This window comes from Cyprinodon variegatus, unplaced genomic scaffold (genome assembly GCF_000732505.1).
Source record: "Cyprinodon variegatus isolate N-32 unplaced genomic scaffold, C_variegatus-1.0 Scaffold589, whole genome shotgun sequence".
Classification (NCBI taxonomy): domain Eukaryota; kingdom Metazoa; phylum Chordata; class Actinopteri; order Cyprinodontiformes; family Cyprinodontidae; genus Cyprinodon; species Cyprinodon variegatus.
This window is the reverse complement of record NW_015151042.1, coordinates 461,983-482,655: the sequence shown is the minus strand read 5'-3', so window position 1 is coordinate 482,655 and position 20,673 is coordinate 461,983. Positions and strand designations below refer to the sequence as shown.

The window sequence follows — 20,673 nt, the reverse complement described above, 5'->3', positions numbered from 1 at the left end:
TGTAAAGTGCCTTGAGATGAAATGTGTTGTGAATTTGGCGCTATATAAATAAACTGAATTGAATTAATATGCTCTAATCCTAATGTTACCATTGGGAAACACAGAGGTGGCAGCCTCATGGTGTGGGAAATATTTTCTTCTGCCGGGAAAGGAAAGCTGACTGATCGAACCTAAACACAAGAAAATCTGTTTGCTGACAGGACCTCAGGGTCACTGCACGGCCTAGTCAAAGTCCAGAGCTGAAAATTAAACTGTTGACATTTTCTATTTCCAGATGCTGACTTGATAGTTCTGTAATGCTCATCATAGGTTCACTTCAACTCCCAGCTTTGCAGCATAAGCTTTGTTAGTAATGATCAAACGTTTTCCATCAGTCTTCACCAGCTTCTTCCTCACTGTAGCTGTTATTTTGGTCCTTTCCTCCATCATCTCCTCTGGAGCAGTGCGGTTCAGAGCTGTTGGACTTTCAACTCTACATATTTTCTATGAGGTTTACATCTTGAGACTGGTTTGACTTCCCAGAACCTTGAAATGCTTTAACAGGCGGTCTCCTCCGCCGCCTGATCGATGTGTTTGGGATCATTGTCCTGCTGGAAGCCCCAGCCATGTTCCATCAGCAATGCTCTCACTGATAGAAGGAGGTTTGTGATTAAAATCTCACCATAAATGGAACCGCTCATTCTTCTCCTTACACGGGTCAGTTATCCCATCCCCATTGGAGAAAAACAGCCCCAAAGCATGATGCCTCCACCGCCATGCTTCACAGTAGGGACGGTGTTCCTGGGAAGCAGCTCAGCGTTCTTCTTCCTCTAAACAAAACCAGAAAGTTCTATATTGGTTTCTTCGGACCTCATGATGTTCTCCCATCCTCTTCTGGATCATCCATCTGCTCTGTGGCAAACTTTAGACGGGTCGGGTCATGTTCTGGTTTAAGCAGAGGAACACGTCTGTCTGATGGAGTGTGTTCCTGATGGCAGCCTTTGGTCCAGCTCTCTGCAGCTCCTTCATGGGGTGTAGTTCTGGGATCTATGCTCACTGTTCTCATGATGCTTTTAACCAACAGAGTGACCCATTGAATGAGCCCCACATTGAGGGATCTTATCATGTTTTCCATGTTCGTTCACCAACCTGCTTCCTGTTGTAGATTCCTTCTTCCCAGCCTGCTGCAGGTCTGTGGTTTTCTTCCTTTCACTCCTCTTCGGTCATGGCTGTGGCTGGTTTGGTGTCTGACTGTTGGAGGCTATGGAAAGCTGTCCTTATACTGATAACCAGATCAATCAGGCGCTATTAATACAGCTAATGAGTGCAATATAGAGGAGAGCTGTTAGGGGAAGAAGCACAATTAATGGCTCTTTTTCCCAACTGTATTATTTATCTGTTATATATAATAACCTATATGGAGTGAACTTTGCTTCATTATTGTTGCAATCAAAGAATTATTATATTTTTTTTTAATGGAAATTTTAAAAATTATACTCCAGAAATGCAACTTAAAAATAAAAACATTTTAATCAAATGTACATTTTGAGAGTATTTTTTCTTTCAAATTGTATTTAAAAAAATTGTATTGTAAATTAATTTTATAAGAAAAAAAGTTTTTTAAGAAATTGTTTGCAGATTTAATATTTCTTAGTAGTTTTTAAGCTCAATACAAATGCTCACCTGTGACCAATACAATGTTGTTGCTAACCTACAGCTAATAGGGATGTAACGATATCAAAATCTCACGGTACGATACAATTTCGATATTGACCTTACGGTACGATATTTATTGCGATGTAGTGGAAAAGCTCACGGTACTGTTAAATAGCTCACGATAGTGTTTATGACGATAATAGCAAAAATATACAGACATTTTTTCTGCTTTTGCCAGTCAACAGGCAATTTATTGTTGTATTTATGGATCATGACAACATAAAACTCTGATCACATAGTGCTTTTAAAGTGCAAGTTGTAGTCAGGAACATCAATATTCTGTTCATTCTTTTGTGCAATGTTCAAGTTAAGAAGCAACCAGAGCAATTGTAAACAATAGGGAATTCCCTTTAAGTATATATACCGCGATAATGTCAATATCGTTACATCCCTAACAGCTCACTCCAGAGCAAAGCCCGCCCCCAGAAGTGAAGAAAATGTGATCTGGAAAACACAATTTGAAAAAATGTCTTCTGTAAAACTCAAAATAAAAAACAGACATTTAAAAAAAATTCTTAATATACAAAATCTATTAAAAAAAATATTCAAAACAAAAATTAGAAGAAAGAAATGAAAACAATAAATTGGAAATGGACACCTTAAAAACAAAGTGTGAGAAAACAGCATATATACTCTCCTAATGCTTTTCATTAGGATTTTATAAAATAAAGGGATTTTCTATTCTGTTCAAAGTTTAACTTCTAGATTGCCTTTTTTAGGTTATTTACAAATCGTGTTGTTTGCTTGCAACAATAATGGAACCAAACTCACTCCATAGTCTTGGGGACCGAATCCAACTGCAAAGAGACTTTTGTTTTAAAATAATTAGCATGTTTTTTCCCCCATCTTCTTCTCTACGATGCACTTCCTTGTGTCAGACTGATGCTTTATCCGGGGCTATTAGAACATCATCCATTCATACATTCATATCTGTCACCCTAAACACATGTTGGGAAAATGTCGGAGATTAATCCTGTAGAATAGTTCCACATCTAATCTGTAATAACTCTCAATTCTTACGTTTATTTTTCCTACATCTGAACAGTTTAATTTTAAATGTTTTCATATAGATTATTAGGCTTTTGTTAACCAACTTTAAGATCTAGACTAGAAGGCAGCAGCTCAATAAAACAAGCCACGAGTGTTTGTTCTACTTAAAAATCTTACAAAGTCTTGTAACTTTTGTGTTGGGTCATTACCTGAATAAACAGCAATACAATCTGAACCTTAAGGCATTTCTGGAAAAAAAATTTTAACAAGGAAGCAAAACAAGCCCCAGAAGGAGCCAAACAGAGCCTCTAAAATGAAGCCATTGATCCAACACTCAGTAAGAGGACATTAAAGGGTGATGGCTCCTGCTGGCGGTGAAGGCTGCCATCATTGCTCCTCTCTGATGGCCGCAGCTGACAGTAGGATGGCAGTTAGAGGTCTGTGTTGGTAGTGATTACCTACAGGACGGTGGTCCAGCTTCATTGAGCTTGGTTGGGGCTTGCAGTAGAAGCGCCATCATCCCGCTCGTTGTGAGAAGTGTTTATTTTTAGCCTTCGGCGCTCCAGGATTTCTTCTCTGGTTCTTCTAATAGCCGTTGCGCTGTGATGCTTGTCACCAGGGTTCAGTTTAGTCAGTAACGTTTAAGTACTGCTCCTTTTTAGAACCAACTCACTGTTACAGTAAAGCAGAGCAGCTTAGAATCCATGGCCGCTGGACCCAGCAGCTCCCAGTCACATTTACACTTCAACTTAGAAAGCAGGAATCTAGGCTACTTTTACAAGTATTATTATTATTATTATTCAATTCAGTTCAGTTTATTTATATAGCAGCATTTCACAACACATCTTATCTCAAGGCACTTTACTGAGACAATTCAACCAGATCATACTGGTTTAAAGTTTTCTATCTTAGGAAAACCAGCTGATTGCATCAACTCATTGACTGGAATGCAATCCCTCACACTAAGCATGCTTGTAGCGACAGTGGAGAGGAAAACTCCCTTTTAACAGGAAGAAACCTCCAGCAGAACCAGGCTCAGTGTGAGCGGCCATCTGCTGAGGCCCACTGGGGTTCAAGGAGACAGAAGCAGAGATAGAAAAAGAAGCATAGATACAAAAGGCAACTGTCAACCAGCGCCACAGGCCAGGCACACGAGCTCTGAGTCAGCTCCCATGTCAGAAGATAAAGAGAGCACATCCAGTTAGTAACATTCAGAGAAACAGGACTACACTGAAAAATAGGCCGATCCTCAACATCTATAAACAAAGGTGTTGATGGCAGCAGCACAGCTGATATTTCTCTCCAGGATGGAGTCACAGCCAAACAGGAACAGACCAGATGAAGCTACTATGAGGAAAAGCAGAGAGAGCAGAACGTTAGAGATTGAACTAACAGATTCTGCAGAGTGGGAGAATAGAGATAGAATGAAGCAGAAATGAAGAAAAAGGGTCCCTATGTCCTCCAGTAGTCTAAGACTATAGCAGCAGATCTATAGAGATGGCTATCAAGTGTCTTATTTTGAAAAGACAGTTGATAGTGGAGCAATATGGAGTGAATTTGGTTACATTATTGTAGCAAGTAATAATCGGAAATGAAAAAACATATTTTACCAAAAAGGGTTTGAGAATAAATTTGATGTTTTTTTTCAGAATTCACAATTTCCATTTATTATCTACATTATTTTTTTAATTTGTCATTTTTTTTAATTGATTTTATATTTTCATGTTTTATTTTTTTCCAAGTTTATTACACATTTTATTTTCAAATTATTTCCATGTTTGTTTATGTAATCTTTTTCAAATTTCTATTTTTTTAAGTTTATTTTCAGCACAATGTTGTTGCAGATGTCCTTACAGAGAGATGTGAGCCTTTGCCCGCCACTAGAAGTGAATGGGATGTGGAAAACACAATTGGAAAGGAATGCAATGCAAAAAATCTGAAACAAGAAATGTCCGAAAAAGAAATTTAAAAATATAGAAACTGCACAAAGAGTAAATGATAAAATAAATAAATTAAAAAAATAAAACCTGCGAATAAATTAAAAACAGCAAATTTACTCTAAAAGCCTGTTTTTATTAATACATTGTTCAAAGCTTCTAGATTGTTTTTGTTTTTTTGTTTTTAAATTTCCAATTATAAAATGTGCTCTCTGGTTGCAAAAATAATGGAGCCAAATTGCCTCCATACGGTTTCCTTCAGTTGTCTGTCCTATTAGGTCAACCTTCATGGCCGATAGCAGATTTTTGCAACCTGTGGAATAGACACATGTTTTGATTTATAAAAAGATTGTTAAACTGATCTTCTGGCTTTTTTGAGTCGCAGCTGAAATGACATTGAAGTGTCAGGTTAACATTCCTCGCTGCTGCTCCTCGTCCACCTGGTGTTCAGTTAAGAAATGAGATCCAGTCTGACTCTGCAGGGGAACTGGATGCAAAGTTGCAGCTCAGTGAATGTCTGGGCTTCAGCTGCAGGGAGCGATGAGGGAGTAGATGATGATGATGACGAAGATGTCCGTGAGCATGCTGGGCATCCCTCTCTCTGCTCTGTCATGTTGGAGACGGCAGCGCGCTCTGATTGGCTGCCATGGGATTACTCCTGCTGACGACAAACCATTAAAATGAAAGAGGAGACGTTTCTCAGCGTCAGTCATTGAGTTTCTTTTCTGATTCTTTTATTTTCATCACAGACTCAAAAGAAATGCAGGAACTATAAAGCAACGGATTGCAATGCAAGAGTAAAGCTTCCTAAACAACCCTGCTGCCCATGATTCTTCTTCAAATAGATTTTTTCAGGGTAGAAGTACAGCAGTAGATCCTTCTAGGGGGCTTCCCCTCCAAAGATGATTGTTTTTCTCTAAAAATAAAACATGTTTAAACATTACTGTGAATGTAAACTGGGATTTCTATGATGTAATGCTGCTTATTTCAGAGGCGTTTCCTATAAATCAGAATTTATAGCGACTGCCTGATCACATGATGAGCTCTCAGCAGGAGATCCTCCACATGAGATGCATTATCAGGAATCAGTCACATGTTGGGACTGAAGTAGGCTGTGCCTCCTGTTGATTCTGCTCATGTCGCAGAGTTCAGCTCAGGAAACATTTATTCACATTCATGATTATCAGCCTGAAGTGGTCACTAAAGAATGTGTCGTTTATCAAGGATAGATGTTTTCAGGTTAATAGTTGTAAACTTATAACCTAAAAATGACTCTGTTTTGCTCCTGATTTATTGAATAAATAAATCTGAAAGAAACCGAAGTCAATAATGACATCACTGTCTAAATCTAGAGATTATTTTTTTTTATTATGAGGCGTTTACAGGTTATTTTGACATCAATCTGATCGATCCCTGATAAGAAAATGAGAGCAAATGTTACTCAAGTCTTAATTAAAAGCAAAAATCCAAACATTTAGCAACAAATCAAACTACACATCCACAACAGAGGGAGTGCAGGCGCTTCATGACGTCTCAAGGCATGGCTGCAGATGTTTCCCTTTTGCCAATGACAAAGTTTTCACTCCCCCTCAATCTCTAACCTCGCTGAAACATTTCACAGTCTAGCAACAAAAAGTGAAATATGTATTGATATAAAATAAACTACAATCTACTTTGATTGCTAAAATTACCTCATTTTTAAAGTGAAGTTATTTTAAGTTAAGCTTTATTTGGGATCCTGTGCTCCTCCAATATTCTGATATCAGCCAATTATGAGAAAGCAAATGGCTGTTAGTGTTCTGTTAGATGAGCATACCCAGTGTCAATTCTCATTTATCCCTTTAGTTTATCCCTTTAGTTATGTTTGAAAAATAAACTTTAAACTACCTCAATGGGCATGTATCCCTTTAGTCATGTACAACAAAAACAATTTAATTACTTTTCTGTGTTTTTTGATGCATATAGCGATCTGACTTTAAATTGTTTTTTTGTACATGACTAAAGGGAAACAATCCCGTTGAGAAACTTTAGTCTATTTTTCGTACAAAACTAAACGGATAAATGCAAATCTGACATTTTGCGTATTGACTGTAGGTATGCTGGTCTGACAGAATGATGGCATGTTCACCTCTAGCTCTTCTGCAGCCGCTACGTCACAATTACTCATTAATTTATTTGCAAATTGCAAAGGTGGCTTCCCCCGTGCAAAGACTTTAGAGAGGATAAGAATGCACTTTGACTCTTTATAAGAGTCATTATATAATGAATGAAGAAAGAACCTTTTATTTCTCTTATGTTGCCTTGTCCAGGAGCAAATCAGTGTTAGCTGAAATCAAACATACAACCTTCTTCTGATTTCAAAGTTTTCTTAACCCCCTGAGGCGCAGTGACCCCCAGTGTGCTGTTAGATATCCAACTATCACCAGAACGATGGCGAAACAAAAGCAGCATCACGTTAAAAACCCCACAGCTTCTATGGCTGAAGGTCACATGGAGCAGGAGGAAGTAGGCACCAAGCTCTCAGGAGCAAACACCCGTCTCTGCAAGGTCACACTGATAGGGAGTCTCTTGTTCCATCTGAAAGTCAGGGTGAATTGAAAAGAACAAAGAGCCCAATCATCATCCTGCTACTTCAGTCCAATTAAATGAAGTCTTCAGATAGAGATTGACGGCCTGTGGATGAGCCGTCAGGCCCTTTCTTTCTCCTGTTTCCCCTGTTATCTGCTTGGTCGTTTAGAGCAGCAGCTCCATGAAGGTTAAAGTCTGATTTTCATTGTTTTATCCTTCAGTTTAAGTTGCATCCAATTAGCTCTGCAGTAATATCTGTTTTCCACCCAGAGTCAGTTCATTCGTCAGCCTGTTAGCGCTATCTGTATGGAGCTATAAATACCCAAACCTACGTGATGCAACCACTGCAGCCACTGAGTGAATATGTTCAGAAATGAAAGGGGGATAAATGAAATGATAAATGTCTCTACATGAGGTGTTTCCTGTTGGTGGTGATGTGAAATTAACCTTCTGATTCTCCTCTTCTTGTGTGCAGGTTTTAGGGTTTGAGGTGGACTCCATCAACTCCGTGCAGTTCTCCAACCACACAGGTATGTGGAGCGTGTGGTATAGATGGATGGCGTGGGTGTGTATGAGTCAGTCAGAGCTGCTGGTGTCGTGATGAGGGGTTGGAGCATTAACAGCTGCTGAAGCAGAGGCCACCCTCAGACTGAGGAAGTGGAGAAAACACAGCTGCTTCTTTACTATGGAGTCAACTTTGATTCATGATTGTTGCAACCACAGAACGTGTTTTCTAAAATGGAAATGTGAAAGAAACACTCTTATGAAAATCCAACAGAGACTTTAAACATAAGTAACTTTGCTGATTACTTACATTTTAATATTCAAATAATTAAATTTTTATCCCAAAAAGTTCATATTAATTATTGTTTGCTTTTTTTAATTTATTTGATAAATCTCCTTTTTTCCCACAATTTATTTGAGATGTTATTTTTATTCAGTTTAATTTTTCAAATGTTATATTTTCAAATTTATTGTAATTTTTTTAATTTTATTTGATCAAATTTTATTATTTACATTTTTTTTAGCAAATCTCTTTTTGTTTTCTTATTTTTCCATCTTTTCTAACACTTAATCTGACATTTTCTTTAGAAAATATATTATCTGTAAAAAGAAAAAGAACAAATGAAACAGTATTAAAAAATGAAACATAAACTCTAAAGTATACTTTTTGAGAAAATAAAATCTGAGAAAATAAGTTTCTTTTAAAACGTTTTTGATTAGTTCGTTTAATTTCTTGATGAATTGTTTTTTTTTTTTCAAATTAACATTTACAAAAACTTATTCTTTTTTTGTCACAATAGTGGAGCAAAAGATATTCCATACTTCATGCAGATGAACATTGCCTTGTAGAAAATCCCTCCTTATGCTTTGCAAACAGAAACTTTAGAGTATTTTATTGGATGGAGCAGTAAGAAATAGAAAGATGCCACAGCAGCATCTATCATCACAACCTGAGATTCATATTACTTTACATAGAAACCTACTATAAGGAAAAACAGATCAGCTCATCGTTCAGGTACGTCTGTCAACCATGTTTGCACCATGATTTTTTCTTGCATCATGTTTATATTTGATCACTGCTGCACTTCAAGAGAGAGAAATGTCATGAGAACTACAAAATGAACTTTCACTTTGTATTCACTCTGTGTATAATAAGGACAATAAAGCTAGGAAATCAGAAAACACCTTAAGAAGTTGCAAAAGCATTTACTATTTGAGCTTACATGACACCAAAATGCTTTCAGATCAAATTTATAAGAAAGAAAAAAAATATTTTGGTGAAACAAATACCATTTATTTTTTCTGTACAATGTACCCTTATGGTGCTGGAGGGTTATTTGTTCCCTGCAGTGTCAATTTCACAGTTTCTGCTCACAGGAGTCATATCTGTTTGCATTTGTCGTCCAATATTTTAAATCTCATTCGTGTTTCTGGTCGTGACAATTTTCTGTGCTAGATTTTCAACAGCTTTGTTTAGATTTAAATACAATGTGTCCATTTTGCACCACAGAATGATTACTCTCTTTTTTTTCTCCTTTCTTTAGTCCTTTCCTGGGTAATCTGCTCTGTCTCTAATTGCTGGATCCAGCTAAATCTAAACTAAAGGAATGAATCAGCTGTAGGCTGAGAAAAAAAGGTTGTTTGTTCAGCTGTTTTCCCTCCATATTAAGGTTGGAGAGGTTTTACCCTTCCATATTGAAATACTCTTGTCCAGGATTTAAAAAAAAGTTTGCATGTACTGAATTGTTGCCATTTTATTGGCGTTGACATAGAAGACTAACAGGAAATATCATTATTGGAAGAAACAAATAAACACCAATATACAGCAAACATGAGCATCAAATTCATCTGAGGCACAAATCTCTCTGCTTATTGTCAGGTTGTTGCTTTAAATTCTGTTGTCATGAGGGAAGATGTGAGTGAGCTAACCTGTTTTTATGGTGCAGGCTGAACGCTAGCATAATTGTAGTTTTAGTGAAGGGTAAGTGCTGCTGTGTGGGTGAGGTCTGGGAATGAAGCGGCAACAGATGAAGAGATAAATGATGGAGTTTAAGGTTAACATTTTCAGTCGTCAGCTGTTTTCATTATTGTTTAAATAAATAAAAAAAAATCTATGCAATTTAAAGCACCCAGAACTAGTGTTGGATAATGGCCAACACTTACATCACTATATATTTCTTATTTCGGTCGATACGATATAATACATAATCGATATAAACTAGTGGGGAAAAAAATCCCACCATAGAATGCTGTACAATCTTCTGATTTTCAGGATTTTTATGCCAAGTCTATGTAACTCATAGAGTTTAACATTTAAAAAGTTATTGTTAAGTAACCCAAAACATTCATAGATACGCACACACATAAATATATATATGCATATTAGGGATGCACGATATAATCGGCCCCCTATCGGTATCGGCCTGTATCGGCCTTAAAACTGAATATCGGACATCGGCCACCCCACCGATATTTAACCCGATATTTGATCAGCTTCTGAGTTTCTAAAGTCTAAAAAATAAAAAAATAAAAAATACTACTACTTCTTCTTCCTCAAAAACTTCTTATCTACAGACTTAAAAACTTCAATATCTTCCTATGCTGATATATTGCCATTTAAAAACACCATATCAATCTCTTTTACTAATGAAATATTGCTATATGTCATCGTTATGCTACGAAATCCCCCGAAAATTCACGAAATTTTGCCATATTTTTATATGTTGATATATTGACGCGGTATCGATCTATTTTACTAACAAAATATCACAAGAATTTGCAAAATATCACGAGAGTTTGTAACAGAACGATGAAATTTCACGAGATTTTGAAAGTAAAATAGATCCATACCGCGTTTTTAAAAATCTATTTGATATCAGCATATGAAAATATGTTTGAGTATATTATTTTTCAAAGTGTCAGAAATGGATAACAAAACTGCTATTTTCAATGATTACTTATTTTTGTCCAGCTTTAACAGCGGTATCGATATCGGTTATCGGCTACATGAGTTTTAAAATATCTGCATATCGGATATCGGCCAAAATCCCAATATCGTGCATCCCTAATGCATATATACTATATATACATACAAATATAAATCTATACATATAATGTACACTCAAATAACATCATAGATTGAGACACGATGTCTTAGTTAAACTGGGAATCAGGTTTGGCGGGCCAGTCCATAGTTTTAACAGCTTCATGTTGCAGGAACTGCTGGCACCGCCATATGAAGTCTAGCGTTGTATATTTGGCCCTCATACCATCCTCATGGAGTCGGTTTCTAACTGATTGTGCAGACACATGTACATTTGTGGCATGTTGGCGTCATTTTACAGAGCTCTGGCAGTGCTTCTCCTGTTCTCCCTTGCACCGAGGTGGAGGTAGCTGTCCTGCTGCTGGGTTGCTGCCCTCCCTCCAGGGCTCCTGGTGTACTGGCCTGTCTCATGGTGGTGCCTCCAACAGCGCTTAAGTAATAAATTTCTCCCCATTGCTTCTGGAATTTTTAAAACTTTTTACTGATAATAGAGAAAGATCATTATTATATTGATTGGCTAAACATTTCAATATATCACCAAATAGATTTTTCCCATCCTCCTTTTTATGAGCCATTCATTAAATAACTGAACATTGTGGTGCAGCCACTGACTGCCTATAGAACATTTTACTCTCATTTGTAGTTGATCAGTGAAGACGACGATGATCTTTCTGTAAAAACCATATTTTCCCACTTTTCTCCAAACACATTTGTCCTACTTTATAAAGCGGTAGCACAGGGAAAATGCCACACATTCCTGCTTATAAATTCAAATAATATGTAAGAAAACCTCAGTATTAAATGTTTTTTTCGTTATTTCATAATCTAGTTAAAGAGCTCTTTAAGCTGTCACTATGGGGGAACGACCCCCTATTGATATGAATCGGCTCATTTTTCTGAAGTGTAAAAAAGGAGCAAAAGAGGCCAGTATATTGATGAGAATTTATTTGAGTAGCCTTAACATGCAAATGCCAGAGAAACAGCTCTTGTGCATTCAAAGCTACGGTTCTCTATTTTTTCAAGCAGATGGTAAATCTTAGGGACAGCTAGGATAAAATGTAAAAAAAAAAAAAACCTAGATGAAGATGATTAATGGGGCGACAATGAACTGGAGAAAGAGAAGGGATGACACCAGATGAGGACATAGGGAGTGACGCGGCGCAGCAGCAAAACAGCGGGCGCTGGGTTTGCCACAGCGGCATATGATGACGACAGAAGCAGCCCTTATCTGTTAGGCTTCCATCATTTTTCTACTCTCTCCCTCACTCACACGACTGCTCTGAATGCTCATCTCTCCTTTTTAGCCCCTTTGGCTTTCTCTTGGCCTGTTGCTTAGCAACCAGATTCTCCTACAGCATCATGTGACTTGACTGTGACTCACCTGGAGCTGCGACATCATCGTCGGCATGCAGCAACCATGTCCTGCACAGGCGTTAGTGTGTGGACCCCGGCCGCATAAATCCACTTCTTTATAATCTCATTACCTGGTGTTCAGCCAGAAGCTACACAGTGTTGGTGTCTGTGATGGTTGGAGAGTCAGTTGGTTGGTCGTCAATTCCTGCTCCATCATCCTCTGTGTCCAGACGTTGCCACATGCATCATGTTTTTTTTTTTGTTTGTTTGTTTGTTCAGACTTCTGCTCAGATCCAATCCAAAGTCACAAGATTTAAAATATATAAATAGCTGCAGAGATCTTGTTTAAAGATGTTACTGCTTTCATAATTATTCCTTTGCAAGATAATTAAGAAGCTTATTTAAAAGAATGTCTGTTAGATTCCAGTTTTTGTCATATTAGAGTTTAGAGTTCATGACCCAAACACGATCATTCTGGGATCACGCATCACATCACCTGGGCTCTGAGTTACTGTAGCACTCCAGGTTTTATTGCTGTATCTCTGGCCACTGCTCTGACTTCAACCAACAATAGATATTTATCTGTTTTATTCATTTTTTAAATCATAACCAACAGTGTAAAAAAAAATGTATTTTGGAAGATTTTTTAAAAGATATTTTAATGTGTTTTTTTTTGGCATGCATGGCTTCTTGGAAAGTTTCACAGAATAAGGAATGAAAATCATTGATTAATGAATTGATCCTAAGTTTATCTTATCAATAACTAACGATTAATTTATAACTATCGATTTTAAAAAAAATCCAAGTTTTCTCTTTTATCAAGAGGATGAAGGGATGTTTTTTGTACATTGTTATATTTTAACAGTTTATCATTGAATAAACAAAGCTTAAACTTTTTCCTTAAATATTATTAAACCAGAAATATTTAGGAGATAAAAGCTTTCCTCATATACTATATTTAATGATTACATGTCTTTTTCTATCATGTTACAACATTTTTCTTAATGCTTTTATTGCTTCCTCGCCTTCTGAGCACTGCAGAGATGTTGGTGCTGCTCCACCACGCAGCACAGCTAAATTAGCGCTATTCAGGGGACAACTTAAGGAGTGTATCAAGTGTTTAAAATTTCCATGCAATTTGTCTGTTTAAAGTTAATTCACAAGTTAATTATTAAAAGTTTTCAATATAATAAAGCCACTTAATTGCATCCACTCATTGACTTTTAAGGATTTGCTCCTTCTGGATGACCATGTGGTCACTGTAGATATTCACTTGCATTTTGTTGTTGACTGTATAGCACTCCCTCACACCGAACATGACTGCAGCGCCAGTGGAGAGGAAAAATGGCCTTTTAGCAGAAAAAACTTAGTGTGAGCAACCTTCTGAGGCTGACTGGGGTAGGAGAAAGAAGCAGGCATAGAAAAAGAACATAAGAGGCACTGATCCATAAATAATTTCTATGTTGGACAAAGTAATGGTAAACTAGCTCCATAACTCCAACAATTTAAGCAGAAACAGTGAAAGCTGAGCCCATATGAGAAAAACTATATAGAATAGAAACAGGACTAAGCAATGAAAAACAGGCTCAACTCTTTAATCTATAATCAATAGTATTGATGGCATTAGAAGACTGCTAATTCCCTAAAGGGTGGTGTCACAGCCAAACACCATTAGAAGGTGAAGCTACTATGACAAATATGAGGAAAAAGAGGTTAAATTAACTATTTTCCACAATTGACAAACCGAAATAAAATGAAACAGAATGATGGAAAGTGGTCCTTATGTCCTCCATCCACCTAAGCCTATAGCAGCATAACTAAAGAGTTTGCTCAAGATAACCTGAGCCACTCTCACTATAAGCTTTATCAAAAAGACATTTTTAAGGAACAATCAGGTCTCTGATATAAGATGGAACTTAGTTATTCAGGGCTTTATATGAGGAGGAGGATTTTAAATTATATTCTGGATTTAAGAGGAAGCCAATGATGGGAAGCTAAAGTATTTTCAAACAGAAGTGCATAAAGTTCATCCTGCATCCAACAGTATAAATTATCTGGACCAGACTTTGGGTGAATTCCTTTTTCAGCTCCAGCATGCCTTCACTCAGACATTAGCTCTCTTGCAAATACAAATGAGGCTCAGCTAAAGAATGAGAAGGATGACCCTGTAGTGTGTGGCTTTAACACTGCAACACTGGAACAAATTCCTTTTAAACAGATGTTATCAAATAATCTGATGGAATCTAGTAATCAATTATTTAACAATTCATCATAAGTCAGTAAGTTGTTTACATCCCTAAAAAGAAGGTTTATGGGAATGTTATTGAGAAAATTCTCTATGATGCTCCAGCGATGTAAAATGCACAGCATGGTTAAGTTAAATGCTTAAAAATAATAATGTGTTTACAGCAACAGAGACGGTAGATGGGAACAGAAAAACTCTGTCAATAAAAACACCCAAACGCTTCACTGTGACACTTTCATGTTAGTCCCAAAAAGTCCTACATTTTAAATACAAATAGATGGAGTGATGAGCACCATTGAGCTTTCCAGTCCTTTGTCCATAAAAGATTATTTTCCGCTGGGCTTCTCGTAAAAAATTCTTATTTTTTTCCAAGAAGTATCACTCACAATCTGGTTATGCTGGTTGCTGGGAGACTAGGGTAGTTTTTTAGTATGTGTTTCATGTTCCTCTCATGCTGCTGATTAAGGAAGTCTTAACAAGATAATTTACCCCCCCCCCCCCCCCTTTCTGTTTTTTTCTCCAGGTTATTCTCACTGGAAAGGCCAGGTGTTGACAGCAGATGAGCTTCATGTTCTATATGAGGGAATCAAACTGAACAACGTTCACCAGTATGACTATGTTTTAACAGGTGGGTGTTTTTATTTTCTCTTGGCTTCATTATAGGCAGGGACTAAGAAGATTTTTTTATTTACTTAAAATGCAAAGATATTGCAAAAATAAATCTATATTTTGAGTAAACACTGCCATTGGATTTCCGTTGAGTGTATGTAATGTTAACTTCTCATTTTGACTGGACTGGAACCTACAGAGTAAACACAGGAAGGCTAATATTACCTCAGATGATTCTTTTTTGTTTTGATTGGTGTAAAGCTAGACAAAGCATACTGTGTCTCTGCCTCAAAGTTTTAATGAGCCGTTATGCATGAAATATTTTTTATACATTTTCCTTGATTTTAACTCGCTGCAGTTCAAACTGAAAAGGTTTCATTTTAGTAACTGCTGTGTAACCTGAAGGGAACTAGCACTACACAACCTCGCACACCTTACAGTCAGTGGGTGAGAGGCGGGGTCTACACTGGACAGGTCGCCAGTCCATCGCAGGGCAACACAGATACCCCATTTACACTACCCTTCAAAAACCGATCCATGCCGAGACCGGTCCGAGCTCGGATCAGTTAACCAGGCCGAGCTCGGTTCTGATGACCGTTTACACATCACGCTATCTCGGTTCTTCGCTTCCTAGTGACGATCTGCGGTATTGCTGCCAGTATTGAAGGAGGAAATCAAGCAGTTGGTGGCGGTAATCCACCAAAAGTTGTTTGCCAACCGCCATAAAACACAAGAAGAAGAAGACGAAGAAGGAGGGAATCAAGCAAATCAAAATGGCGGCGCCGGTCACATTCAGAAAGTTATGCTTGATTATTATTGCTGTATTTCGGTGTTATTGTTTAAAAAGCCATTATTTAAAATGTTGCGTGGAGAAGATTTCGATCATTGTTTATAGTTGAAGAAGAAGTTGTTGTTCTTCTTCTGTTTCTGGAGGGGCATTACCGCCAACTACTGGAATGGAGTGTGAATCGCGATGTGCAGCTAGACGGAGATGACGCGTTCTGCTCATGCGCTCTTGTTATCAGAGAACCGAGCCGAGCCCACCTCTGGAACTGGTCTGCAGTTATCTCGGTTCGGTTGTGTCTCGCTCGGTTCAGTTCAGTTTGCTTTCCATTTACACACGATAAGTTATCTCAGTTACTGAGCTCGGACCGGTCTCGGCACGGTTTTTCAAGGGTAGTGGAAATGGGGTAAGAGACAGACAGGACAAACAACCATTCATTCACACACTCACACCTAGGGAGGATTTAGAGAAGCCAGTTAACCTAACAGACTTGTTTTTGGACTGTGGGAGGAAGCTGGAGTACCAGGAGAGAACCCAAACATGCTCAGGGACAACATGCTAACTCCATGCAGACAGACCCCGGGCCGGGAATCGAACCGTGAACCTTCTTGCTGTATCTGATGTATCCCATAAAGTATATTAATCACTATTCCTGGATCCATTTAGTGGTTTTCTCTAACACTGTTTGTTTCTAACACACTTTGAACAGCCTTTCCTAATAACACTGACCTTGCTGTTGTGGTGATGTGTTCAGGGTACACCAGAGACACATCCTTCTTAGAGATGGTGGTGGACATAATTCAGGAGCTGAAGAGAGCCAATCCTAACCTGGTTTATGGTGAGGAACATTTTTATTCATGTTAGAAGCAGATTTTTCTATCTTAACAACACGTTCTCACTTTGTGTATAAAGCAAGTTAATGTGCTGCCTGAGCGGTGATTAACCAGTAGATTTAATGTGTTATTCACTATGATTATGAGTTTGGTCCATTAGAGCTCCACATTACAGCCCATTAATGCTCTCACAGAACATTGACCTCTCAGTTCTACCCTCCTCTCAGCATAAATCACAGCCTCCTTTAAAGTTACTTTTTATATCTTATGTTAGTTGGTCCTGAATCCAACTCTAACCAACAGCAGATGTTTAAAGGAAAACGAAATTCTAATGAACCTTTATCCTCCTCACTCATGAAGCCTTTCATCAACCCAAATAGTTTCCAGCAAATGTTGTTCCTCCTTTTTCTGTAAAGGTTATTGATCAGATGGAGGCAAAGCCAAGCCTTAAGCGCCCCCCCTTGTTGGTCTCCATATTTCTGGATGAGTTCAGACCTCCAGATCCTGCACCTTTGTTGCTGTCATCACTGCAGGGTTTGCTGTAATCTAAGTTTGTCTTTTCAGTGTGTGACCCAGTCCTTGGTGACCATGGATCAATGGTGAGATTATAAACGGCTCTTTTCATTTTTGAATGCAGTGACTGCTGATTTTTTTTATTTTTATCATCTTTTATGATGTATGCTAACTGCAGTGGTAGGTAGTATTTACTATTCGGATAGCCTTAGCACGGCAAACACTAATGCACTTCTGTTGTAGCTTAAGTGTTCTTACCGATTTCAGGTATTCAAAGCAAGTCATCTGTTACCATATAGTTGATGATCATCTCCCCCTAGTGGTCTGGAGCATTTATATTACATAGAGCTTTTTTTTTTTAACTTGCAGGTGTTCTTGCTAATAGATTGCATCTGTTTCATGTGTTTGCAGCACATTCACATCTTTCTACTCTCACATTTTTTTTGTGATTGAAACATTTGTCTTTGGAGTATTTTTTGTCCTTTGCATCCGTTTGTTTGCTAGACTAATTTTATGTTTGCAGCCTTTTTTGTAAATACGTCAAGTTGCTCCCTTCAGTCGCTCCAATGTGTGATGTTTATATAGAGTACTTTAATGCTACGTTCAGACCTCACATAGCAGAAGCAGCAAAAACGCGCATTTTTGATGCCTGTACAAGTTTAGTTCTGATGTGCGGCTGAGGCATCTTTAGTGCTCTAGCTGCAGGGTTAAAAAGTGGGTCTGATGCGCGTTGGGCGGAGCTACCCTATCCTTTCTGTGCCTGTAACAATGGCGGATGTAATCGAGAGAGTCGCTCGGCTTATTTTAATGAATAATGCTACGTTCAGACCACAAGAACTGGATGCAGCAAAGAAGCTTCTGCTGCCTCATTTCTGATGCTTGTCCAGACTAAGGTCCAGTGAAGTGTATCCAGATGCGTCTGTTGCTTCTGCTGCTCCTGTGTTCAGTGGCAGAGAGTGGATTTGCTATATTTGTGGTTATAAGTGGGTAAAACATAGTTTTAATATGTTTTTAAGTGAGAAAGTCCACCTGAAAACTTCATATGTGCAGTCAGTTCATCCAGATTATCATCCTGCCTTCAGACATTATTTCTCTGTGGGAGCTGCTCAGACCCCTGTACAGCGGCAGTGCACTGTCACTGGGAATCCCGTTCAACGGCAGCTTCAAGCACGGTCGCCTCTTTTGGGTTTTCCGCTACTGCTGGCGGCGGCTAGCGTTTGTCTCATCCATAATCCAAACTGCAGGCACTAGAATAATAAAAGCAAGCATATTTTTCCAGCAGGTTTCTACAATTTCAGTTAATTTAGATGTTAATAAATTGTTTGAGAGGAGTGATCATAGCGCTCTGCATCAGCAGTGCTGTGTCTGTTTCCCTGCCAGCTCCCAGATCAGATTCTCTGATTGGTTGATGTGACGAGTCCAGCAGCAAAAGTTAAATTTTTCCATCTCCAGCAGCTGCTGCTTCTGAAGCTCTTCATGCGCCTTAGATGCTCAGAAGCTCGCTAAGCGCTGCTCTAGATGCACTGCAGGACCTTTTACTGCATCTTGATGCGCTTCAACCACTGACTTTGCATGTAAACCAGCTGCTACTGCTGCTAATGCTGCTTCTGCTGCGTGTGGTCTGAACAGCCTGCGCTGGTTCATGGATGAAGGTTCTTTTATTCAGTATTTAGTATGTCTGAAATGATCTGAATGTGTAAATCTCTTTCCACAGTACGTTCCTCAGAATCTTTATCCAGTCTACAAGAACAAGGTGGTTCCTGTCGCAGACATTATTACTCCCAACCAGTTTGAGGCTGAGTGAGTGTTTAACAATATTGTTACCCAAAGATACCTTTTTATTTTTCATTTAAAATGAAGCAGTGCTTCACCAATTACTCCATTTATCCCACGACTTTATTTCATTCTGTACTATATATTTGTTTAATTCTCACCATAACACAATATGCAAATCCTTTCCTATTCCTTATAGGAGCAGTGATCATAAAAGTTCCCATGTCTTAAATGAAATTGTTTTGAGTTTTGTGTGCATGAATTGGTCTGAACTTCTCTGTGAAATTTCATTCCTTGAACATCTAACCTTTTTTTTCCTTGGAAGAGTTTTCCACCAAATACAACAAAAATTACAATAGGCCTTCGCAGTGCTTTGCTGCTCGGACCTAATAAAAAATACCACAACAAAGACAAACACAGCAGTAATGACACCAAAAAACCTGCAAATAAAAGGAAATAATTTATCACTATCTGGAGCAGGATAAGGAATTTCCTCCTGTTGTTTTTAACTGACCACAGTCTGTTATTGTTAGTTATTTTCCACCAGTTTATACCCATCAAACCCTTGAACTCTAATAAATCTTTGATCTTTAATCACAGGGTTACACATTGACATGGGGCTTTGTTGTTTAAAACCAAACTATAACACATATAAATCTATCTATATTCTGATGCTGCAGGTATTTATGTTGTATAAGACAAAGTAATTATTTTATTTACCTGATTCTGAATGTGGTGCAATTCTAGGCTGTGTCCAGCACAAACCACAAGTTTACAACATGAGGAAGTAGAAAACAGCTGTTTCCAAATTGATCGTAGCAGCTTTCTGTCACCCAGCAGTAAAATGTTTTCACCATATGTTGGTTGTTAATATTTAGGAGTAAATATCAAGATGTGTCTCAGTGTTCATGTTTATGAAGGTTGCTCATTGCTGTCAGCATAATCAGGATGTTTGATGTTTAACTTCGGAAGGTCAGTTAAAGACTGAACAAGAATGTCAGAGGATTTGAAAAGACCACGTCTACCCCCACTAAATAAATGTCACAGCAACAATAGGGATGTTTCCTTTGAACAGATGAGAATAAAGTGCTTTGATTATTATTAAGAGTTGGTAGAAACTAAACACTGACCATCAGTACAAACGCCTCAGAGCTTCTCTCATGCAGGGTGGTGAAGGGGTGGTGATTTGGGCTTCCATGGTACTTTGCCCTCTTTCAGTTGACCATGAACTCTGTTAACCAAGCTTTTCGGAGTTAGATATGAAGGGAATCTCTGACCCGATGATCGCTGGTTGGAACCGGTTTAGAAGGCTGCAAGTCTGAGGGGACCAGAAGAATTTCAAGTTTAGCTTTTAGAAATCCTATTTGAAAAGCATTTTTATGATTGAAAATTTTAAATAAAATTATTTAAAGAATCAGAAATTGTAATCATAAATCTATTATTAAATACTGAAATTTAAGAATATTTTTTCACACCCTTTTTCTATATGGAAGTTTAAAAACCACAATTCATGAAATACCTTTCCTTATCAAACATTTAAAAAGGTCATTCCTTTTTCCTTCTTCTTTTTCACTTTGCGTTTTCAAATCTTGACTCATTTTTTTATACTTCCTCTTCATTTAGTATCTGAACGTCTTCAACAGTTTAATAACAGCTTATTAACAGTTTAGCAAAAATACTTACAGTTTGCTAACTACTAGTTTATTAATGGCTTATAAACTGTTTATAAACAGCCTATTAACTGTGTAGTAACACAGGGTTTCTGCGGGTCATTAAAAATCATTAAAAGTCATTAAATTATTATTTTTTAAATTAAGGCCTTAATT

The 20,673-nt window shown here is 37.8% G+C and overlaps 1 protein-coding gene across 1 annotated transcript in view; it reads left to right on the top strand.

The window, feature by feature from the left end:
* The window catches only part of LOC107095982 (pyridoxal kinase-like), a 34,393-nt gene that overhangs the window by 10,311 nt on the left and 3,409 nt on the right, over positions 1 to 20,673 (top strand). Inside the window, exons 2-6 of the mRNA XM_015392392.1 lie at positions 7,666 to 7,720; positions 14,859 to 14,963; positions 16,483 to 16,566; positions 17,126 to 17,160; positions 18,789 to 18,874. Of these exons, the coding sequence (XP_015247878.1) occupies positions 7,666 to 7,720; positions 14,859 to 14,963; positions 16,483 to 16,566; positions 17,126 to 17,160; positions 18,789 to 18,874 (365 nt within the window). The remainder of the gene's footprint in view (positions 1 to 7,665; positions 7,721 to 14,858; positions 14,964 to 16,482; positions 16,567 to 17,125; positions 17,161 to 18,788; positions 18,875 to 20,673) is intronic.